The following is a 20,560-nucleotide window of genomic DNA, read 5'->3' on the forward strand; positions in this document are numbered from 1 at the left end:
CCAGCTATTTCTCAGATACTGGCTGAGAAAAATCCCCCCAAGTTTAAAAGTAGCTGTGGACGAAAAATACAGTCATGACCGGTCACGGGACTGAGTACCTGTGCAGCACATATATCTCAGTGCAAATATAAATGCAAACAGCTACTTAAAGGAGGCAGAAGTAGTCAAACAACCAAGAACAGGGTTTTTTTAACAAAATATGAGACATTTGTAAAGGCTCCAGGTACAGTAAAGATTAGAGTGGCACAGGCAGGTCACTCTGATTCCCCCCAAACCCTCCTCAGATCACTCCCAAAACGCAACAGATGATAATTAAAAAATTTCTAAAAGGAAGTGAAAGACACCGTACCCAGAAGGCCGACCCCATTTAGGGCAAAATCTCTGAAGAGGCATCAGACTAACACTTATTTCTCAATGTGTGCGACAAGGCAGACGAACCAAGGGATACAAAACCAGCAGTAGTTAACTTTTAAAAACATGGCTTTTGGCAGATTTTGCCCCAGGGAAATTTTGATCAGGTTTTCTCCAAGTGCCATGATTATGATTCAGTGCTGCTGCCGGTATCAACTGTGATCAAGGGATAAGAAATTTGTATTTGCTAGAAGAAATTTTCACTTCCAAGTGCATTTATGCTCTGTAGTAACAGTATTCTAGAATAGACAAGATGATTTAAGAGCTTAAAAAAAAACAAACACAACTAAAACCAAAAACGACCTACTGTTTGACTTGACCGACCATAGAAACTCTGGCAGATTCAAGATTTCTTATTTGTCCACTTTTTACACTAGAAAAAAAAAAAAATGAAAAGAAATCAGAAGAAGGGCAGAAATATTTACTAAACAGACTCGGGAACCAGCGGGCCCAGAAACAGGAGCAAAAACCCTTTACAGCTTAGGATTGCCCCAAACCTCCTGTTCTCAGAAGGCGTTTGGAGTGGCTCACGCTACATTCCGAGTTACTCGAACCCCCTGTTGTCACTGTAACTGTGAATTTAAAAGACACGTGGGAGAAGTGCCAGTGGGGAAACAGTGAAATAGGGTTATAGCCATTTCATGGCAGGGGACAGGGAGAGGTCAGAAACTACCTGGGTATTTGGCAACAGAACTGGGCTTCTTGTAGTCCAATCTACAGACTTAACCACGAGGCCTCCCCCTTTCAAACTCAGTTGCCAAATGTCTTCACAATTCTTTCTGAATCGGAAATAAGTCCTGTTTCTTACACATGGGATGGATGTCTCAAGCTGCTTCTGTAATAGTTGGGACACTTACAAGGAAGCTGCAATTCATACCATGAAGGTTTCTATTAGAAGCTCTTAGAGGATCCTTCTCCAATGCCTAGCCAGCTCTCCCAGGAAATTAATTATCTTTGAGACCTCTCTCCCCCTGTCAAATTAGCCAAGGAATTGGTGAAAATAGCGGGGGAAGTGAGCGCAGGAGAAAACAGACAAATTATATCAACGTTGTTTCTTTCAGTCAAGCTCCAAAGACAAGTGATTCTGGAGGCTGCACGAGCCCATCCATTACCTCCACTCAATGGCATTCTCAAGTGACTTGAATGTTTTGGGACGACTCCTTAAGAAGTTCTGCATGCTGTTCAACGCGTCCATGGCTGTACCTAAAAACAAGTATTTTAACTTTATGGCATCTGATGAAATCATTGTCACGTCCCTCTATACAGAACTGGCCAGCGGGGACACCCTCAGAGAGAGCTGGAGCTCACTGGGGATTTAATGCTGTTAAGGAAAGTACAGCTTAGTACTCCTAAGCCTACGGTCACACCTGCTCCCACATTAGAGAATTAATATTTCAACAGGTAGAACATTCAGATAGTAAGAGAAGGCAGTAACCACACATCAGCACCATGCGTTATACAAAAAGCCACCCTTCTCCCCGCTGACGACAAAGTATCGCAAAGAAAACATCAGGAAAACAGCAAACAGAGGTCATCTGGGAAAAGCAAAAGGAGGGGTCACACTAGAAAAGACTTCTGTGTAGGTAGCATCTGTTAGGAGGATGGAATTGGCCTTGGTTTAAAAACTGGGCAAACCTTTCTGTATTCAGGGATTGGGGGATAAAAGAAAAAGATCCAAGGTGGAAGACAGAACTCCGTCCAAGCGTACAGGAGCCTACCCCAAGGGTACACGCACTTACCTTCCACAACATCGATCATGCACAGGCCCAGTAAACTTGGCACCAAATTTGCGACCGCCGTGTGCACGGCGATGGCACCCCCCATGCTGTGCCCGATCAGCATGATAGGGGGAGGAAGGTCCCCGTACAGAGCTTCAACCACGTTTCCGACGTCTCTGCCAAATCGAGATAAAAAACATGGTTGGCATCTCTACCTTGATACATTTCTGAAGCAGATTTGTAGAATGGGAGGAGAAAGTGCAGATCCAAGATAGATGTCCGGCTCCAAATCCTCTCTGTATGCTCGTTTAACCCACAGGTAATTGAGACAAGTTTATTCTCTTATCAGTGTTTCATCTAGGCACCAATACAGGAAATCATTCAAGCCGATACTTTCCTGACCAAGCATGTCATCTCCTTTTTTATTAACAGAAAGTGCTCATTTAAAAGAAATCCCCGAAGAGAACATCTTAAATTGACATTAGCTGGTGGGAATTTTAAATAAAAGGTGAGAAAGCTGTCAAATCCTCTTGCACGGAAACGTAGACTAAGAAATCCACTGTTCTGAAAGGAGAAACCTCTTGCAATTAAAAGAGAGACAATAACTGAGCTCCACTGAGGCAGTGATAAAGGCCAAGGCAAAAATAAACAACACTGAGCACAAGCAAACAGATTCAGACTCTCTCTGAGCACAGATACTACAAGGCAAGGGGCAATTTCCCCGTCCTTTCCATAAGGCACCTACTTGAAATGGAAGCTGTCGCTGCAGTAGGGAAAGCGGGCTGCCGCGACTCACAAAACCCAAAACAACAGCAGAGCTACTGATTGAAACCTACTGAAGAGCACTGCAGTTTAAGACACCCAAATCGGCTTTCCTGACTAAAACCATTCAAGGAACCGGAGACCCGAGCAGTATTGCAACTAGAAAATGGAAAACAAGTCAAAAAAAAAAAAACCAAAAAAAAAGGTTGACTGGGTTGTTTGCTGTGTCAGAGAAAACTGCTTGAGGATTTGATTAAAAAAATTAAAACCAGCTATAATTTAAGGCTCCCTTTAAAGACTATTCAGGAATAACTTCCAAGCTCATCGCTAAGGGGAGAGAAAGTTTTAAAAACAAAAGGCAACTTGTCTTCCCCCCACGGTAATGCTGCTTCAGATCTAAAAAAACCTAATAATTTCATACAGCATCTCCTCAGGACAATAACACATCAGGATCTGACAAGCCATAAGCAGTAGCAATAAGGGATACAATGGAAGTCAGAATACATTTCACACATGGCCTCCCCACAACAAACCAAGTGGATTTGTTCCCATGAAGGTTACAAAATCCTTCGTGATTTAATTGTGGTCATAGCAAAGAGTCTTTGTACTAACTGCGGACATAACGTAATGTGCTTAGCAGTAGGTATTTGCTTTTTCTTACAGCTTTGTCAAGAGGGGGATTTGCATCCCAAAGCAGGTTGTGATAGTTTGAAAAAGCAACTCCCTCCATGCTTGGAAGACTCAGTCTGTGACCCAAACTTTGGGGACGCCGCCGGTCCAAGGCAGGCACGCTCTGAACGCTCGCTCGAGGAGCGGAGGAAGAACCAAACTGGTGATTTCAAGCTAAAATGCCCCAGTCGGTTATGTCCGAGGAAAGCATTCCCCTTCTATTAGGCAATTTCTAGCAAGCGTTATAGCGGGTTGCAGGTTTAAAGCGCTCACTGCAATGAAGCCACTGATCTTTAAACTGAGTTGAAAAACTGAGGGCATCTAGAGAATGACTCCCGTTTGGAATCTGACTCAGCTGGGAGAGGCATAATTTCAAGTAAACTTCAAACTGTCCCAAAATGGAAGGAAAAGAAGGGATAACTACCAGAATCACGTGAAATGAAACTATCTTCCAGCTCCCTTGAATGAAGGCTGTTCGTCCTCAAGTAGTTGTTCGATCAAGGAAAGAAAGTAAAGGTTTGTGAAAAGAGAAATACTGAAGGGAGAGCATAAGCTTCCTTACTTTGACATAGTCTCTGCAGACAGATCTTCAGGATTCCTGACTTTTGTTTCTCCTGAAAGAACAAAAAAAGTTAAGTTCACATAAGCTGGAAGCCTTCAGTCCCCTCAGGACTTAGAGCAGCAACCGTACAAAGCTTTTCGGCGCAGTTATTGAGCGCGAGGCTACTGCAGTTAACATGAATAATTAAGAAACCTGGAATTAATAGGAACGGTTGGTACTTTATCTCACTATAGCTTACGGGCAGGAAACGCTCCCCATAACTGTTCCGTATTTGCAATGTATCTTAAAACTAAAGAACAGACCTTATTTCTAACGGTAAAGACCACCTATAGGTCATGAAAATGTGAAGGCAAGGGTCGGTGCCAGTATGTAGGAAGGAGTAAGTCCACCACCTCCGCGCACAAAGGCGCAGGGAGTCCCAGGTTCTGGCACGTGAGGACGGGTGGCTGCGGAGCTCTAGAAGCCACTTTTCCATCCCTGCTTTTGAATAAAAATTAGGATGCCTTAAGGATGCTTTCTTAGCCATCTTGGGACGGATTCATTGCATCTTCTTTAAAAAACAAGAGTGTGTAACGTGCTTATGCGATTTTAAATTTATTTATTTTACTTACCATGGCCTCGGAGATCTAAAGCCACAATCCTACACTGAATCCTGTTAATGATTGCAGCCTGCAAGAAGGGACAAAGATAATATAATTTGCAAAGTGCCACACCTCACCTACAAAAGGATTAGCAACATTAAGCACTCCCTGGAACAACAGCAAAGGCTCCGATGGTGCAACAAAAACCCTCTGCTGACAACAAAGCGGCTGAACCTGGATTGCACGAGGTGTCACAGAAAGCAAGCAAGAGCATTCCATATAAACCATCCTTAATTAACCAAAGCTCCAGCCTTTCTAGCATTGTTAACGCCGTCTCCGAGGACATTTTTTTCCACTGTGCATAAGACATTACGTGTGTTTCCGAGGATAATGAATTCAAGCTCTGTAGCACCTCTGAAAACCGAAGTGCAGCAGTGGGATTGCAGACAGCAGAGTAACGCCCCCCTTCCCCAAGCCCCACACCCTACAAAATCAGTCTTGGCTGTAGAGCAGACATGAAGATGAAGCAGCTGCTTTGCAGCACACATTCAATTTGCTCTGAAAGAACAGGATTTTACAGTAAGGCAGAAATGTACCAAAATTGATTAGTCCAAAGGGGCCAGGGGGGAACAAATGAGGAATTTTTTTAAAGTAAGGTAGGGCTGCAATACGATTATGGCTCTATTTGTCCCTGACAGCTCAATTTACGTAGGTTATTTCAGACATCACAGTGATTAAGTGGCATTCTTTGTTGAAAGGAAGACTTTTGTGTTAAGGAATCATTGATTATTTAAATAAAAGCCCTGCAGGAGTGAGGGAATTTGTTGAGGGATTCTTAATAGAACCACCTACATAATGGGCAGAGATCTGAAAGCTACCCAGTCCTCATATTTTGGCTGTTCAGCTATTCAACTCCTAAATGACTGCAGCAGTTGCTCTCCCCAAAACCACTGAATCCACAAGTTAATATTTTAAGGCCCCTAAAGACACCCTGAAACCTCAATCTGCAAGGTGCTTATGCACCTAAGCAATAATTTAACCAGTCAGACGAGCAGTCTGCTGCTAAAAATCAAACCACCGTCAGTAGGGAGTAAGGGAAGAGGATCATCAATGTGGTGGGAGAGAATGGGAAGTCTTCCAGTGCTCCGAGTTTTATCCCCGTAGGAGTACTTTGGCCAAGAGATGTACAAACACAGCATCCAGGAAGCTACCAGGCCAATAAGCAAATGAAGAAAGGAGCACGCCGCTCCTGCAGGCTGTTATTTTATTGACAGATGGTTACTCTCAGTGCTCCCCAATTTGAGTTTCTTCTTGGTTTTGGAGGGGAGGGGTTGTTTGGTTTTTTTTTTTTAAGTTCTGATTTATCCCAAACATTTAACATTTGATTGCTTGGGACAAACTTTCATTTCAAAATACACAAAGGAAATAATTCTGCAGCAGCCACACAAAGGCATGAGCTAATTCTTGTGGCAGTTTCTTTCTCCAGATGCAGTCTCAAGTGCAAGGTGTAAATCTATGCGAGTCTTCTATATGATCTTTGTTAACCGCTAACAGTAACGTAAAAAGCTGGTAATTGTAAGGTACAGTGCTATAAATGCAATCACTCTGCTAAATTCTGGAGATTTTTAAATGTAAAAATGGTATTGGTGATGCTATTGGAAATAAAGAGCTCTAGAGAGGGTAAGAAGCCCTTTCCTTAACTGGGAAAAATGTGACTTCATACCTCTGCCTCCAATTAAAAGCAGTGACCTTCACTACATCTGTTTAAGGTGCTTGTATACCAAAACAAAAACACTAAACTAGCAGAGGAAAAGACATCCGTCCATCTTGGCAACTAAGGAGCCACAAGCAAGTAACTACAGCGTTCAGTAAGACAGAGATTTAAGACTTAAAGTTCAAGTGTTTCAGAAGACCCGTATCCGCACCAGTCTCTGGGTCAGCTCAAGTTACAAATGAACTGTTAGAGGTGGAAAACTCCTATTCAACACCAAAATTACCGCCCGGTTAGCAAAGTATTTTTCTAATGTGTCTCATCATGATATAAGATGGTTTATGATTACGCCATCAGGATTACTGAACAGCAGTCACGTTGGGAATTGAAGGGCAGTTGGTAGTGACTCCTGTAAAACCTTCATTCTTGTTACTCATTTGAATCTCTGCTTAGAGGCGAAGTGATCTACAGCCCACCAAACTGCTACAAGGAAAGAAATATGACACAGCCAAAGGCACAGGGGAGACGCAGAGACTTCATCTGTCCAGTTGCGCTTCCATGAAAGTCATCCTATAGCATCCTTCTGGTAAGGGCACTAGACAGCTCAAAGAGTTCCTGCGTTAAAAAGGTCCCAATAAAAATCACACACTGCAAGTGATTTTACTTTACCTGAAATCCTTTAAAAACAGTTTTCTTCCTTAACTCCCTTTATTTTTTAAAGGGAATGGGCGGGGGGAGGAATTTTGGTTTGGTCAGTCCCCACGCTCACTCCTATTGACACCGCCTCGGTTTGTGTCTGACTTGAGTTGCTTGAGCAACAAATGAGATTTCTCGACAAGTCAAACGGGACCTGAACCATGCAAAGATAATATTGTTAGGATGAGATAAAGCTGTTGAACTTTCACCGGTAGTCATGGAAAAGCAGCCTTCCGGAAAAAAAGAAAAATTTATATGCTCTGATGAGAAATGTCTTGGCACTTCATTAAAACACGCAAGCTATTTGGCAGATGTAGGTTTGGTTACTGCTGATAATTAAAACCTCGATGATAAACCTTTGCGTGTGCTCTGCCTATTTAATAAATAGGCTGCTAGTGAAATATCTAGAAGACTTGACTCAGGTGCATACCTGGAGATTATAAAATAGTTTTCAGAATTGATTTTCCTGTGCTTAGCATAGCTAAATGGACAGTTGCCTTCCACATTCAGACGACTATATTTGCACATATATAGACTTCTATAAAGCAGCAGCTTACTTACGGTAAACACAGCCCAGGAAAGAGCAGAATGGCCTCCACCGTGTAACAGCAGCAAGACAGGCCCCTCCAATCCGCTTTTGTAAATTCGAAAAGTGTATGAACAGTTAAGGACATTTCATAGAGTTATTTGAAGGAAGTTACTCAGCTGAACGTATTCTGGAGCCCGCAATACCCAACAGTGTTTTGTTTCCACCCTTGGGTATGTACGCAAGGCCTCGTTTCTGCCTCTGATCAACAGGCACGTGCAAGCATAACCGTGACAGAACTTAACCTGCTTTATTGAAGTTTCAAGAGTTGTCTTCCTGCTGCCCAGGTCTCCTGCTCCCTGTAATCCACGCATCTCCTGCCCGCACCCTTTTCCCTCTGTGCACAACAGTGAATTGACAACTAAGAGAAAAACCAACCCAGGATCAGCAGGCACTTTTGGAGTATTTTCCTATAATTTCCAAGGAAAAACGTCAGATAAGCCAATAAACAAGATTTTTAGGGCAATACAATTACTCTCTGGAACATAGACAGCAAAGACGCCTCATTATGGTAGCTAAAGTCCCCTTGCAGTATATCCGTAGACACTGAAAAATCAGTTTAACTACCACTAAAACCAATGTCACTTAGGGAAAGGCACAGAACCGGGAGTTGTGAGATCTGTGTTCAGTGCCCAGAACTGCGACCAACAGATCAGAGAAGTCACTTCACCTCCTTCTGCTGTTCTCCCTCTGTTCTTGAGCTGGACAAAAGCCTTCTTCCGAACCTAACCGTGCTAGCTGTGGTTACTGATGAGGCTGTTCATCGTTTTTCTGCTGAATACTGCAGTGCCCTTCGGATCTGCTGGTTGCAAACGGCTCACACAGGTGCTCCCTACACCGCTTCAGTTACAGTGGGCTGCGTCAGCTTCGATAGTTCCCTCAGCTGGGGTTTGTCCACACAAGGAGATGTGATGGAGCAGTAACAGGTAGCTGGGGCAGAACAGTGGGCACCAACACCATTCGTTAATTCAGCTGCTTCCACATCTGTCCATAACCTTTCATACGGGAGCTCAAGCTTCTGTTAAGGGTCGTAGGTAACACAATAAATCCCAAGTAACTAAGACTTGCTTAAATTTGGGACGCTTATGTACACCACACTTCCAAATAGGCCCATTATCCTTTTTATTTTGTTATTTCTGAAGCCTCAGGGGTGTGCGCGGCCCTTACATCAAAGGCAGACGAGGTGCACATCATGAAGAATTCATAGGATCAATTGGACAAATGCAATTAATAAACACAAAATAATGACAAGCTGAGCAAAACAACAAGGAGAGAGAATTTTCTCATTTCCAAGCATCACATGCGACTGGCATTAGAGAAGTAATTACTAAACTGGTATTTGGAGAGAAATACCTTTAAAGTTTGGTTTTCCTAAGGGCCGAGCTAGAATATGCATGCTTAAAAACTATGCAACTATTTAAACTACAAGGTTGTGTTATTTAAACACAGATTAAAATGTTTTCATTTTGTAATTAGGTCAAAAGACCTGGAAGTACCTCTCAAACCTGCTTTTGTCGGAGCTGTAGGCAGAGGTAGGACTGATGGGAAGTCTTGTCCCAGTACCTTCACACACTGTACTTGTTGGTGCGCTCCCAGTTAGCAAATGGCTCAATGGCGGTTTGAGCACGTCAAAGGGGATTACTGCCATCAGCTGGATTAAACAGTAACTGGAAGACTGGCAAAGAGGAGTCAGCTTGAAAAGAAGTATAAAAGAAATATGAATATTTGCAAAGGGGGCAGAGATCCTGGAGAGGAAACAGCCGCAGTCAAAACCTGGTTTGATGCTGCCAGAAGACTCTGATGGCATCACCGCCTCCGCCTTGGCCACAGCGAGAAGCTGCCCTGCCTGCACACCAGGCAGCGGACCGACGATTTGGGGTGCGACAAGTAGGGACCCACACCTCAGGTGTGTACGTATGTGACCTCAGGTGGCGCTTTCTCAGCGTCACCTGCATTAGTGGGAGCAGCGTGGGTAGCATCCACGTCTCCCACAGGAGACGTGCGGATGTAGCAGACGCTGCAGTCCCAGAAGAGACCGGGTGCACTTGTAATCCACACTTCTTGGGGTCGCATATGACTGCGCACGTATGTTTGTTCGTGTGTTTTTAGGAACAGGATTTCCTGGGATCAGCTGCAGAAAGGCATTTAGAAATTTGCAGGTATTTATTAACACCTAAGTGTTTAGTGTTGAGGTTTATCTGTTGTACTGCTGATACTGATGCTGAACATACAGTTCACTGATTGCCAGTTAACTACCTGTTGCTAATAAAAATCAATAAACAGCTTTGATCTTTTTGATATGGATGGGAACCGATGAGTATTTCCCTGCAAAATATGTTCTTGAACTGTTGGAAACACTTTTTTAAATTAATGATTACTAAAGAAGCAATGCCAGGAACTGACCTTGCTAGTCCACCTTAACGCTCACCTTAGAAGGGGTAGCTCTAGTTACTGATCCCTACAAAAGAAAAAATGGAAGGTGAGAAGAAATACATGAAACAGATGAAGAGAACCCCAATAAAAGCAATGATAAATGTGATAATGCCCCAGTCACTGAGAATAAGTAAAGTTCAAACTAGAAAAAAGGATATATCCTTGCCAGTTTCATTTTCCACCACGACATCCTCCATAGATTCAAAGTACTGGCTCCAAAGCACTGGTGAAAAATCACGCTTTCTTCCAGGGCTGCAAGATACAAAAAAAAAAAAAAAAAAAAAAAAAAAAAAAAAAAAATCAGTAAGAGGTATTTTTAAAATATTTCATTTAAATGGGCATACAGGCATCATTACATACATTGAAGAGAATACACTGGTGTTACACAACAGTTCTGGTCTGGAAGCAAATGATGCATTAGCGAAATTGCCATACAACTACAATATTAACAATTTTATGGTCAGTAAAGAAATCCTCCTTCCTCCCTGCCCCCAAATTGTTGCTCCTATTGAGGAGATCACAGAGGTGCACAGGAAAACCAGCGGAGACACAAAGATTTTCCTCGTAGAGCAACACCAAGGAGGACTGAACAACGGCAATTTAGATTGCCCAGACCTAGCCAAGGGAGAAGAACAGGGCACATGGTGATAGCGTCCCGGTGCAATCTCCCACTTTGCAATGACCCACAGATCAGGCGCTTCCGATGTCAGAGTCAAAAGCCATTAAATACCTTTGTATTTAATGGTCTTGCTCTAGCCTTAAAGCCAGCCTGATGCTGACACGACTGGGAGCGCTCCAGTGCCTGGAACGCAGGAAGCCATCCCACATTTATGACTCAGCCCATGAATCATAATTAAAAAAAAGAATATGTCCCTCTCAGAAGTCACCTTGACACCACAGTATTGAAAAGCAGAGCGTCAGCTATTTCCTCAAGGTTACGACTAATTTACCATGCACTACTTGTCAGGAGATTACAACTTTCCTAGAAATCTCCTCTGATTTTTGAAAGAAATAGCATTCAAACAGAAAGTCAACCTGTCCCGATGGCTGAGTGGCTGGCATAAAAGAGAACTGAACAGCATGGTATATAGAAGAAACTTAGAAACACTGTTGGGAGCAGAATAAATAAAATCCACCAGGTTTAAGTTAACAGCAGCAAGTTTTAATTACAGCTCAAGTTTCCTGGAATTTACTGCAACGGTTAAAACTTTAACATATTTGTAAACAGATCTGGTATTTAAATACTGTATATAGGGCAACATCGGGACTGTGAAGGAAAAGAATAAGACCAAATTAATTTGGTGTATACTTCCATATCTATCCTGCCTCAGGTAAGCATACGGACCACGAGAACAGCATCACAATAAAGACCAATAAACACTCCTCAAGCTGCCGTCCTCCGTGTCCTTAGAGCTACGCAGGCAACGGTCTGTGATGCTGAAAATATCCAATAATAAAAACATTTTGTTAGGAAGGATGCCATCAAATCCAGCAATGCAAGTAAAAGGTAGTGAGTCCAAAAGGCTGAAGTTGTTATAAAAAAAAAAAATTAAAAAAAAAAGGCAGGATCTTTAAAACTGTATTTTAAATTAAGGATCATAACAATAAGACTGCGTAACGTAGATGCCACAGGAGGATGGGCTTTCAGGCTCTGGTTTGCTCCAGGCTTTGCACTTATTCCCAGGTTGCTGCAATTCCTTTAGAAGTCATAATCTACCCATGCAGAAACACTGCTTTACTGTCATCAAAAAAAAAAAAAATACCCCAGGAAACTAAAATCGGGCCAAACGCTTTCCAATCACTGGAGACTTCTGGAGGCCCAGCTCTACCCAGCACAAACTAGGGAGCTAGTGCCCAGAAGCAATATTTCTTTTTCTGTCGCATCGTTTGCAAATACTGATGAATGAGGGCTGCACAGGCAAGAAAATCCTAATGGTGGACACTGGGGGAAGCGAAGGTGCTTTGGAGATGGACCAAAACTGTTGTGTTAAAAGAAGACTCGGTGTGATGAAAGATTTGGACATCGGTGCTACCTGTGGACCGCTTCGTGGCTGGTAACTACTTCTACCTGGAGAGGTTTCCTCCTTTCGTATAAGCTGGCGTCTCCCCGCCAGTGCTCCGCACGCCCAGGGACTAATACCTGAAGAGAGGCAGTAAAGCAAAGCCTGGTTTTGCCAGTAGCACGTTTCCAAAAGGTGAATCACAGTCATTATTCCCTATAAGCAGTAAGACTCATCTCCCCTTTATAATAAGGCTAATTTCTGTCGCAGTTTGTTGACACGTACATCGCAAAGCACTGCAACAAATTATACCTTAAATTAGCTGCTCCTGTAGTACTAATGTCAGGTCGTATCCAGCACCTTCGGGAATGCAATTCCCCTAAATTATTGGGTGAACGCAGAAGACCTGTTCTGCGGACATCGTATAAACCCGGACTCTCAAAGGTGCCCAGTTGACAAACCAATTTATTTTCTGCTTCCATCAAAAGGTGCAGCTGTGCCCTCTCCTTGTATCCCCATTACTAACAAAAGGCTCCGCAATCAGAATTTTCCTGATGACTCAGTTGATGCAAAATCTGTTTCTCAGGCTGATATTCACTCAGTAAGGCTAAAAGAGTAGTGCTTAATTTTGGCAGTGACATAATTAGGCTAGATTCGAGCCCAGTACACAGGATGAGTAACAGTGCACCATTTTAACAGGCTTTTTGCACTTCAGCTCTTCTGGGGGAGGCAATCACCACAGAATATTAAAATCAAGCATGGGCGTGGGGGGTGAAAGACCTTCACAGAAGAAAAATCTCCTCTGTTGAAGGAAGTTTCTCCTGAATTCTTGGCTTCCTAAGGAAACAGAAAGGAACAGACAAAGCACCTTTGCAATTTTGTAGAAACAAAACTCCAATTTCCCCTGATATTTCTAGAATATGAAACATAAAACAACCACCCCCTGAAGGGTCCGAATTCACTTCTGTGGGTTTCCAGACTTCAATATTGCTCTTGTCAAATTTCAATTAAATAAAATGAGATGTCACACACCTACGTAAATCCAGAAAATATTAATCTCTTTTACTGCCTCAGCTTAATCTCATGCTCTGATTAAAGAAAAAATACCACATTCAAACCTTCGCCTTTCAAAGAATGCTGTAGATCAGGAAGAACAGGGTGATATAATATCAAGATGCCAAGTTGTCATAATATTGGGAAGAACCAAGCACACCTGCATAGGTGCCCAAGTATCCAAGGAAGGGAGACAACATTCGCTGCGACGCTGATATAAAATCCTGCTAGGATGTTATACACATATATATGTACATATACATATATATACATAAACACAAAAACTCCCAGTGCAGGTCAAGATTCAAAAAACTAATGCTGAATTTCATAAGCAAAACTTTGGTATGAAATACAGCAAACTCGTCTTATTGATAATAGCTTCAAGCTACCTGACTCACAATTGGTTTATCTTCTAGGACCCCCAGAATCGGTATGACGGGAGACAGCAAAGGTCCATCCAGCTCTGCAACGTGTCACCGAGAGAAGCCAGCACAGCAAGTGCTCTGGAAAGGGTTAAGTAGGGAATAGGGTATGACTGCCAAATTTTCACTGTAAGCAGGGTGGGGATCTCCAGAGGCTGCATCCTCAGCACCGTCTCGCATTAAGGGAGGACAGTTTCCATTAGCTCGTCACATAAAATCCAAGTCGCTTCCAGCCAGAGCTACTTCCACCACAGCTCTGATAACGGTGCCACGATTTAACTAGGCTTTGAGCAAAAAGGAGGACTTCTGTGTGCTTTTAAGCCCGCACTATGATAACACTTGCCTGTTCTTTACAATATTAATGACTGCATACACCCCTATCCTACTTCCCTTGCCTGGGCCATGGATTTTTTCAAGCCGAGAGTCCTACTCTATTGATTGTCTCCTTGCCTGGACGCCATCCTAGCCCCAGTCACGCTCGCTCTCCACGTAATTTTGGTTCTTTCTGGAGATGGAGAGAAGTGCGCGCAGCTTGGACGATTTCCCTTCCCCGGTTATTGAACAGGTAGGATGTGCAGTTAGCAACACAAATTTCATCGCTGTTTTAAAATGCAGCATTTCAACGCAGTCAGACTTTTTCCACAGGATGTTATGGCTGGTTTTAGGTTTGACTGTCCTGAGTAATTCCAGGTGATTAGCAAATATCGTCATCTGCCCAGCTACACCCCTTCCAACATAACCCATAAATCTGGCAAAGAGCAGGAACTCCCTGGTAACCTCCCCTTTATTGTGAGACCAGAAAGTTTGTAAGGGGACTCTCTTACCCGCGAGGTAGGACACGGGGAAATCCTGGAGGAAGATGCCGATTAATTGTATCATGCCAGATGAAGAGTTTTGGTTGTGTGACAAATTAATCCACTTTTGTGAAAGCAGGGTTACAGCAGGGACAGCCACTGTTAGAGAAGGCAAGGGAACGCAGTAGCCTGTTGACTAGCACAAGGACATTAAAGCCGTACTGTGTAGGAGAGGTACGAAATCACATGAATCATCAGTAGCACAAGTTTGGGATATTTAGCATCAAAATTAATCGTAACAACAAGCAAGAAATGAACTTCTCGCAGTTGCACACCAATGCTACAAGCTCAAGCTGCAACAACGTGCAATAGCTTGAGCTGGCACTGATGACATCGGGCTCAGGATCTGTCACAAATAGCAAAGCCAATATCGCAGTTTCTACCAGTAAGCGCAGATTTTTAAGCATTCAAGACTGCCAGCGGGAATATTAAGCACAGCACTAACCAAAATCAGCTACCGATAGCCAAACCGCACAGAAAATGTTCATCAATCCTGCATGGGCAAGAGTAGGTGTAGAGGGACTCGGTATTGTTCCTTTTCTGATAGATGAAGAACAGATCTCAAAACCAACAAAGTTAAGTCACGCACTCAGGCACGAGGCAAGAAACGGCATTAACAGGACGGGGCACGCGGTCCTGGGACACACGGTCTCTGGAAAGCCAGTGGTTCGACGGCTGACTGCATACACCGAAGTGAGAACACGGTGACCCCGGTCGTGGTGCTGATTCTCAGGCATCTAAGGACAATCTCAACTTGGAGCACAGACTGTACTACCACTGCGCAAGGCACTGGTGCCACCGTGTCTGGAATACTGTACCTGCAGCTGGATCAATAAGTTAAGGATATAACTTAAGAGGATTCAAAGTAGTACAGAAATAATTAAGAGTGGAAAACGGGGCATATAGCGAGAAGCTTTACAGAGCCCGATCTGGTTAAACACAACGCCGGGAGCGATGTGGGGTGGGTGGCGGAGGAGGAGTAAAGGGGTAAGCTAAGTTAACTTCATCTCAGTTGCTGAGATTGAAGGGGATTTTTAGCTCGTTTTCTCAAGCAGATGTCTTCATGAGATCAGATAACCTGGAGAACCTGGTGTAAGTCTCAATCCTCTTAGGCTGACCCGATGCAGCCCCTTTCTCCTGGAACTGGCAGACAAACAGAAAAGGCGACCCTCCAGTTACTGAGAGCACTGACACACAGCCACCGTAACGCGGAGCAAACCTGCGAGGCTAGCGAAGAAGATATCTCCTTCCTTCCCCATTCCTCCAGATTTAACCACTCCCTGGGAACACACCTGGCTGAAAACAAAAATGGTTTTCATAGATTCACAGAATGGTTTGGGTTGGAAAGGACCTTTAAAGGCCATCTGATCCAACCCCCTTGCCATGGGCAGGGACATCTTCCACCAGATCAGGGTGCTCAGAGCCCCGTCCAACCTCACCTTGAATGTTTCCAGGGATGGCGCATCCACAACTGCTCTGTTCTTTCCCAGATCTGTTCCCTACCTGGCTAACTGCGAGGCCGCCCAAACACAGTACAACGGAGAAGATGAAGACGAGTAGCAGCACAGCAGCCTCCAAACAACGCTTAGGAAAATGTAAGTGACCTCTGATTTAATAGCGAACCCCCAAAAGGTCAGAATAACCCTTGTAGTTTTCCACAAAACACCTGGTGACCACAGGAAGCCGGGCAGTGGCTGATTTTAGAGAAATACTCCTCTGAAGAAAAGAATTAGTATCTTTGATTTGTTATTTTTCCTAGAACTTCTTTTTTTAGCGACACATCAACACACATTCAAAATTAGAAGCAAGCCCAATAAACAGCAGCTGTGATTTTGCACCTTCCTATGCTGAAGCAGTATTTTGCTGACCAAATATTTAAACTGACAGAACTAATTACTGCTTTTTAAAGTATCCGGCAGACCAAAACAGAAATGGATCCAACATAATAACTTTTCTAGAATGATCCTTAAACTCCAAGCCAGCCAGCCGGCATATTAAACTGGAATCACAAAACAAATTCTGGGCACCCTCTACAGCTAGTTTTATCCTATTGTGCAGTTTGTCCTCTTCATCACATACTGAAAATGTGCACATACTGCAAGCAATCCCGGAGCAACAGGAGCCCACGCGGCTCAACAAATCTCTCACCAATTTTTAAAGGGGTTTTCTTTCAGGTATTTTCCTAAAAAGAAAAAAAAAAGATTGTACCAAGCAGGAAGAACTGTTTTTAGAAATGCCTTTTTTTGCAGCCCAAGAGTCCATATTTGAAACTACTAACGCAATTAAAGGACATCACATACATCAATCAAGATACTTAATTCTTGCACCGTATTTGAACCTGACCAAAGCAAATCAAACATAATTTATATGTAAGAACTGCCACGGTTGACAAGTTGTATTTAAAATTTCTAAAAATTGACAAGGACGGTATTTTAAGCTCTGCTTTAGAGATACTGAATACATAAAAGGTTTCTTTATTTAAAAAGTTTCAGGGGGAAAAAATTGTAAAAAGGGGGAAGTTAGCTGCAACTGTCATGATCGAATTACACAGATCAGACCCAATCAAGGCCTTCCAGATAACTAAAAGATCTAGGAGATCATACGTAATTTTTATTCACACGTTGGAAAAGAACAGCAAGCTGTTCTTCGTTTCCAAATCCCACCCGGATCCTCAACTCTGAACAAGTTAGTTCTGTAAGCAAACTAGGGAAAAACTTAAGACAAAATAAGCTAAGACAAAATAAACACGTGCACCAGCTGTTACAGCTGTCAGGAGCTGCTTCTGTGGGTCTCAGTCCTTTTGCTTCACTAGCGATTTTGCAAACTCCGTTATTTGATTTCCCTGAAGAACTCTGACCATAAAGTTTGATTTTATTTCCATTTCAACCGAGCGATTCAAATGAATCGCTTTCAATATGCTGGCAATTTCAAACACAACCTTAGACAAATTCGCTCCTTAAAATAAATGGACACTGAAAAACAAACTTCAAGTTCCTCTCAGTGGTGTGATTTTCAGGTACTGCTCCAGTCGAAGAGAGGCACCGTCTTCCTTAAATGCAGGCACGAGAGCGCTACGCTAGCAAAGGCAGGCGTTGCGGGAACAGCGCACGCACACGTGTGTATCTGCAGACGGGAGGGGGCTGTAATTTAGAGGAAGCAAGGTAGCAGAAATCAATGCCATGTGCTGTGAAATACGACGAAATTCTAAGCGTACCTCTTGTGCTACCGCAAAAGCCAGTCAAAACTATGTTGCAGCGGCCATTTTAACTATTCAGTGGTTTTACTTAATATTAATATCCGCGTTCCACACGATCAAGGATTCAACATCCCTACTGTTGGCATTTTCACACGTGTCATTACTTTGATATACAACTAGAAGCGTGGAAATGTGCAGCTGCAAGCAGAGCTAAGATTCACAGTGATGGAGCGGAGCGCTCGGCCCCGTGTGACAGTCCCGCAAGCACAGGACAGCTACTTGCTTCGGCCACTTTGACTTCTCAATAAGATTCTCCAGTAAAGAGACATAAGGAAGCAATCGTGCTGGAAAATGGCAAAAAAGAATTTAAAAAAAAAAAAGAAAAAGAAAGAGAAATAAGTCTATTTTAACTTATTTCAATGCACTAATAGGTGACATTTTATTACAAACTACTGAAACATGGATTAACCTTTTAAAGGCATATTATCAAAAAGATCTAAGACTTTATTTTGGTTAAGTCCTCAATATAAATGGCAAAAGCTTCTTTGCAAAACAAATAATCTCAGACTAAGCTTGAAACCGATGTTTTGAAGAAAGCATCCTACCCCATAACTTGCCTTTCCAGTCAAGGGTGACTGAAGCTTGAGAGATCCCAGTGCTGCAGTAAATTATTTTTCTGTCTTCCTACAGCAATATCGCTTGCTCCACCCTCTGCTTCTTATGAGCTGCCTTCAACCACCCCATACAGTCACATTAACATGGCCTGCCTGGTTGATAAAAAAAGAAAGAATAAAAAAGAGAGTACCCAACACGCTAGTCAGAGGACTGGCGCATACAAAGCCAAGCATTTAGCCATGGAAAAATCAGCTTTCCTGCACTGTTGGATGTTAAGTTTAAACCCATTTTAATGGGTCTGCTTCCAATTCAAGAAATTCAAAGCACAGAAATAAAGCCAATTTATAAACACGAGATGCTTAACACAGCAAACATTTCTCTAATTATTTTTGTTCCCCACAAAAGTTTGAATTTTAAAGGACTATTTCAGTATAGCCTTGTACATTTGCCAGCACCATAACTCACGCTCCTTTTTCTCTGTATAATTAATCACATTCTTTTTTGGTGGCCTGACTACGGAATCTTGCACTTGTTTGTATTGAACTGCATCCTGCTAAGGCTAAACCTGGCTAAACCTAAGCTAAGCCTGGGTAGAAATAATTTGCACGAATGCAGAGAAGATGCAAGCAGCCACACAGCAGAACTGTAGCAAACAACCTGAACAGGGGGGCAGAGTCACACCACCAAAAAAAACCCAGTTCTGCCGAGGTGTATGAATGAAGTTATCGTCTACAAATGCAGATGAAATAATCTTTCCGGTTCACAGGTGTGTGAAAGCTTCTTTTGAAGTTCCACATCCAGTTTTGGGCACTGCTGTCCAAAAATGAAAATGCAGCTTAAGATGAGGAGAGATCAGAGATCTTGGGGGAAGAAGAAAAGGTTAAAGGAACCACGTACTGAGCCTACAGACAGATCAGGTTCAGAAGCAAAGGTCTAGACAACGCTGACATCCAGCCGCCCTTATCTCCTGCGAGCTTCAGCAGCAACGAGAGACAAGCAAATGATACAATCGCACAAATAGGTTGACAAATTCAGTTCCATGCACTTCTGGCATCTGAAAGCGTTGACTAAAAGTCTGAGCCACAGGGCCTGCTGCACCACTAAAACCAGCATCCGTGACCCACACTCCATCTTCAGAGCAACGCTGGAGCTCTCCGATGCACCACGCTACCCACCCCGTTTAAAAAGCCACCTCAGCACCTTGCCAGATCTGCCTTCCTTTGCAACACCACCATAAAAACACCTACAACACGACAGCTTCGCCTCACCATTACTTGCACTTTGCCGTCTCCGTATTCCACTTCTTCTTGTCTCCTTTTTATGCTTAAGTCGCAAGTATCTCCGGATGACGCCGTTCCCGTGTCAGACGTGCAGTGCCTCACACAACGGGAACATCACCCGTAAAGGGATTTACTCGATGTTTACAGAGCAGTAAACCAAAAATACGACTGCTCCATGCAACTACAACGCGATTATGAACTATTCCCTGCTGCTTCAAAGGGGAAGGACGGGGGAATTCTTGATCCTTAACCGCAACACCGGATTTCATATCAGTGCTTTTTGAAAGGGAAAAAAAAAGGTTTATAGCATTATAGAACAACAGAAAACAAACTTCCCTTCATAATCATTTCCCTAACAGAGAACGTTCAAAAACCTTCCGAAGATTGGCAAGATAGGAAGCGCTATATAAATTACTATATAGGATTGCTCCTAACGAGCGCTGCACGAACATAAATATTACCGAACTGCAAAAACACCCCACAGGCATACATCATAAAATCCATTTAAAAAATCCCTGGAAATGCTCAAATGTAATTTGTTTGTTTACCTGCGATGAGTAAGCGAAGCATCAAATATCATGAGGGTTTTGTCAGCACCTCATTAAGTTAGTAACTTAATAGCCTTTACTTTTGTCTATTTTTCTAATAAAAATTATCACGAGGATGGATTTTCAGAAACGACAACACTGACGCGGAAAATACATCCCGCAGCATGGCATCGTTTTGCAAGAACACAGCCAATTAGAGGCACATGAAAAACGCATCAGCTCCTTCAGCTTCGCGGCTCTGAGGTCTCGCAGCAGAGCGCAGATCACCCTATCTTGCAGGAAATTAATTTTTTACTTTTTATTTAACACGGAGACACCTGCCTTCAGGAAATAGCTGATAGAAGTTGACACCAGCAGCAAGACAAACTGCAAATTGATTTTCATCCTGTTTAAGGCCACTTTAACACTAACGTTGGCAGTTTTTATATTTATTATTAAAGTAGGAATACCTAACTGAACAAGC

General features: G+C 42.9%; 1 protein-coding gene across 1 annotated transcript in view; it reads right to left on the bottom strand.

Moving 5' to 3' along the window:
• Positions 1-20,560, bottom strand: part of PPME1 (protein phosphatase methylesterase 1) — a 31,075-nt gene that overhangs the window by 7,641 nt on the left and 2,874 nt on the right. Inside the window, exons 2-8 of the mRNA XM_082335857.1 lie at positions 10,287-10,381; positions 7,672-7,763; positions 4,734-4,791; positions 4,123-4,174; positions 2,151-2,305; positions 1,524-1,614; positions 719-784 (exon numbers count right to left, since the gene is read on the bottom strand). Of these exons, the coding sequence (XP_082191983.1) occupies positions 719-784; positions 1,524-1,614; positions 2,151-2,305; positions 4,123-4,174; positions 4,734-4,791; positions 7,672-7,763; positions 10,287-10,381 (609 nt within the window). The remainder of the gene's footprint in view (positions 1-718; positions 785-1,523; positions 1,615-2,150; positions 2,306-4,122; positions 4,175-4,733; positions 4,792-7,671; positions 7,764-10,286; positions 10,382-20,560) is intronic.

This window comes from Platalea leucorodia, assembly GCF_965183815.1.
Source record: "Platalea leucorodia genome assembly, chromosome: 2".
Taxonomy (NCBI): Eukaryota; Metazoa; Chordata; class Aves; order Pelecaniformes; family Threskiornithidae; genus Platalea; species Platalea leucorodia.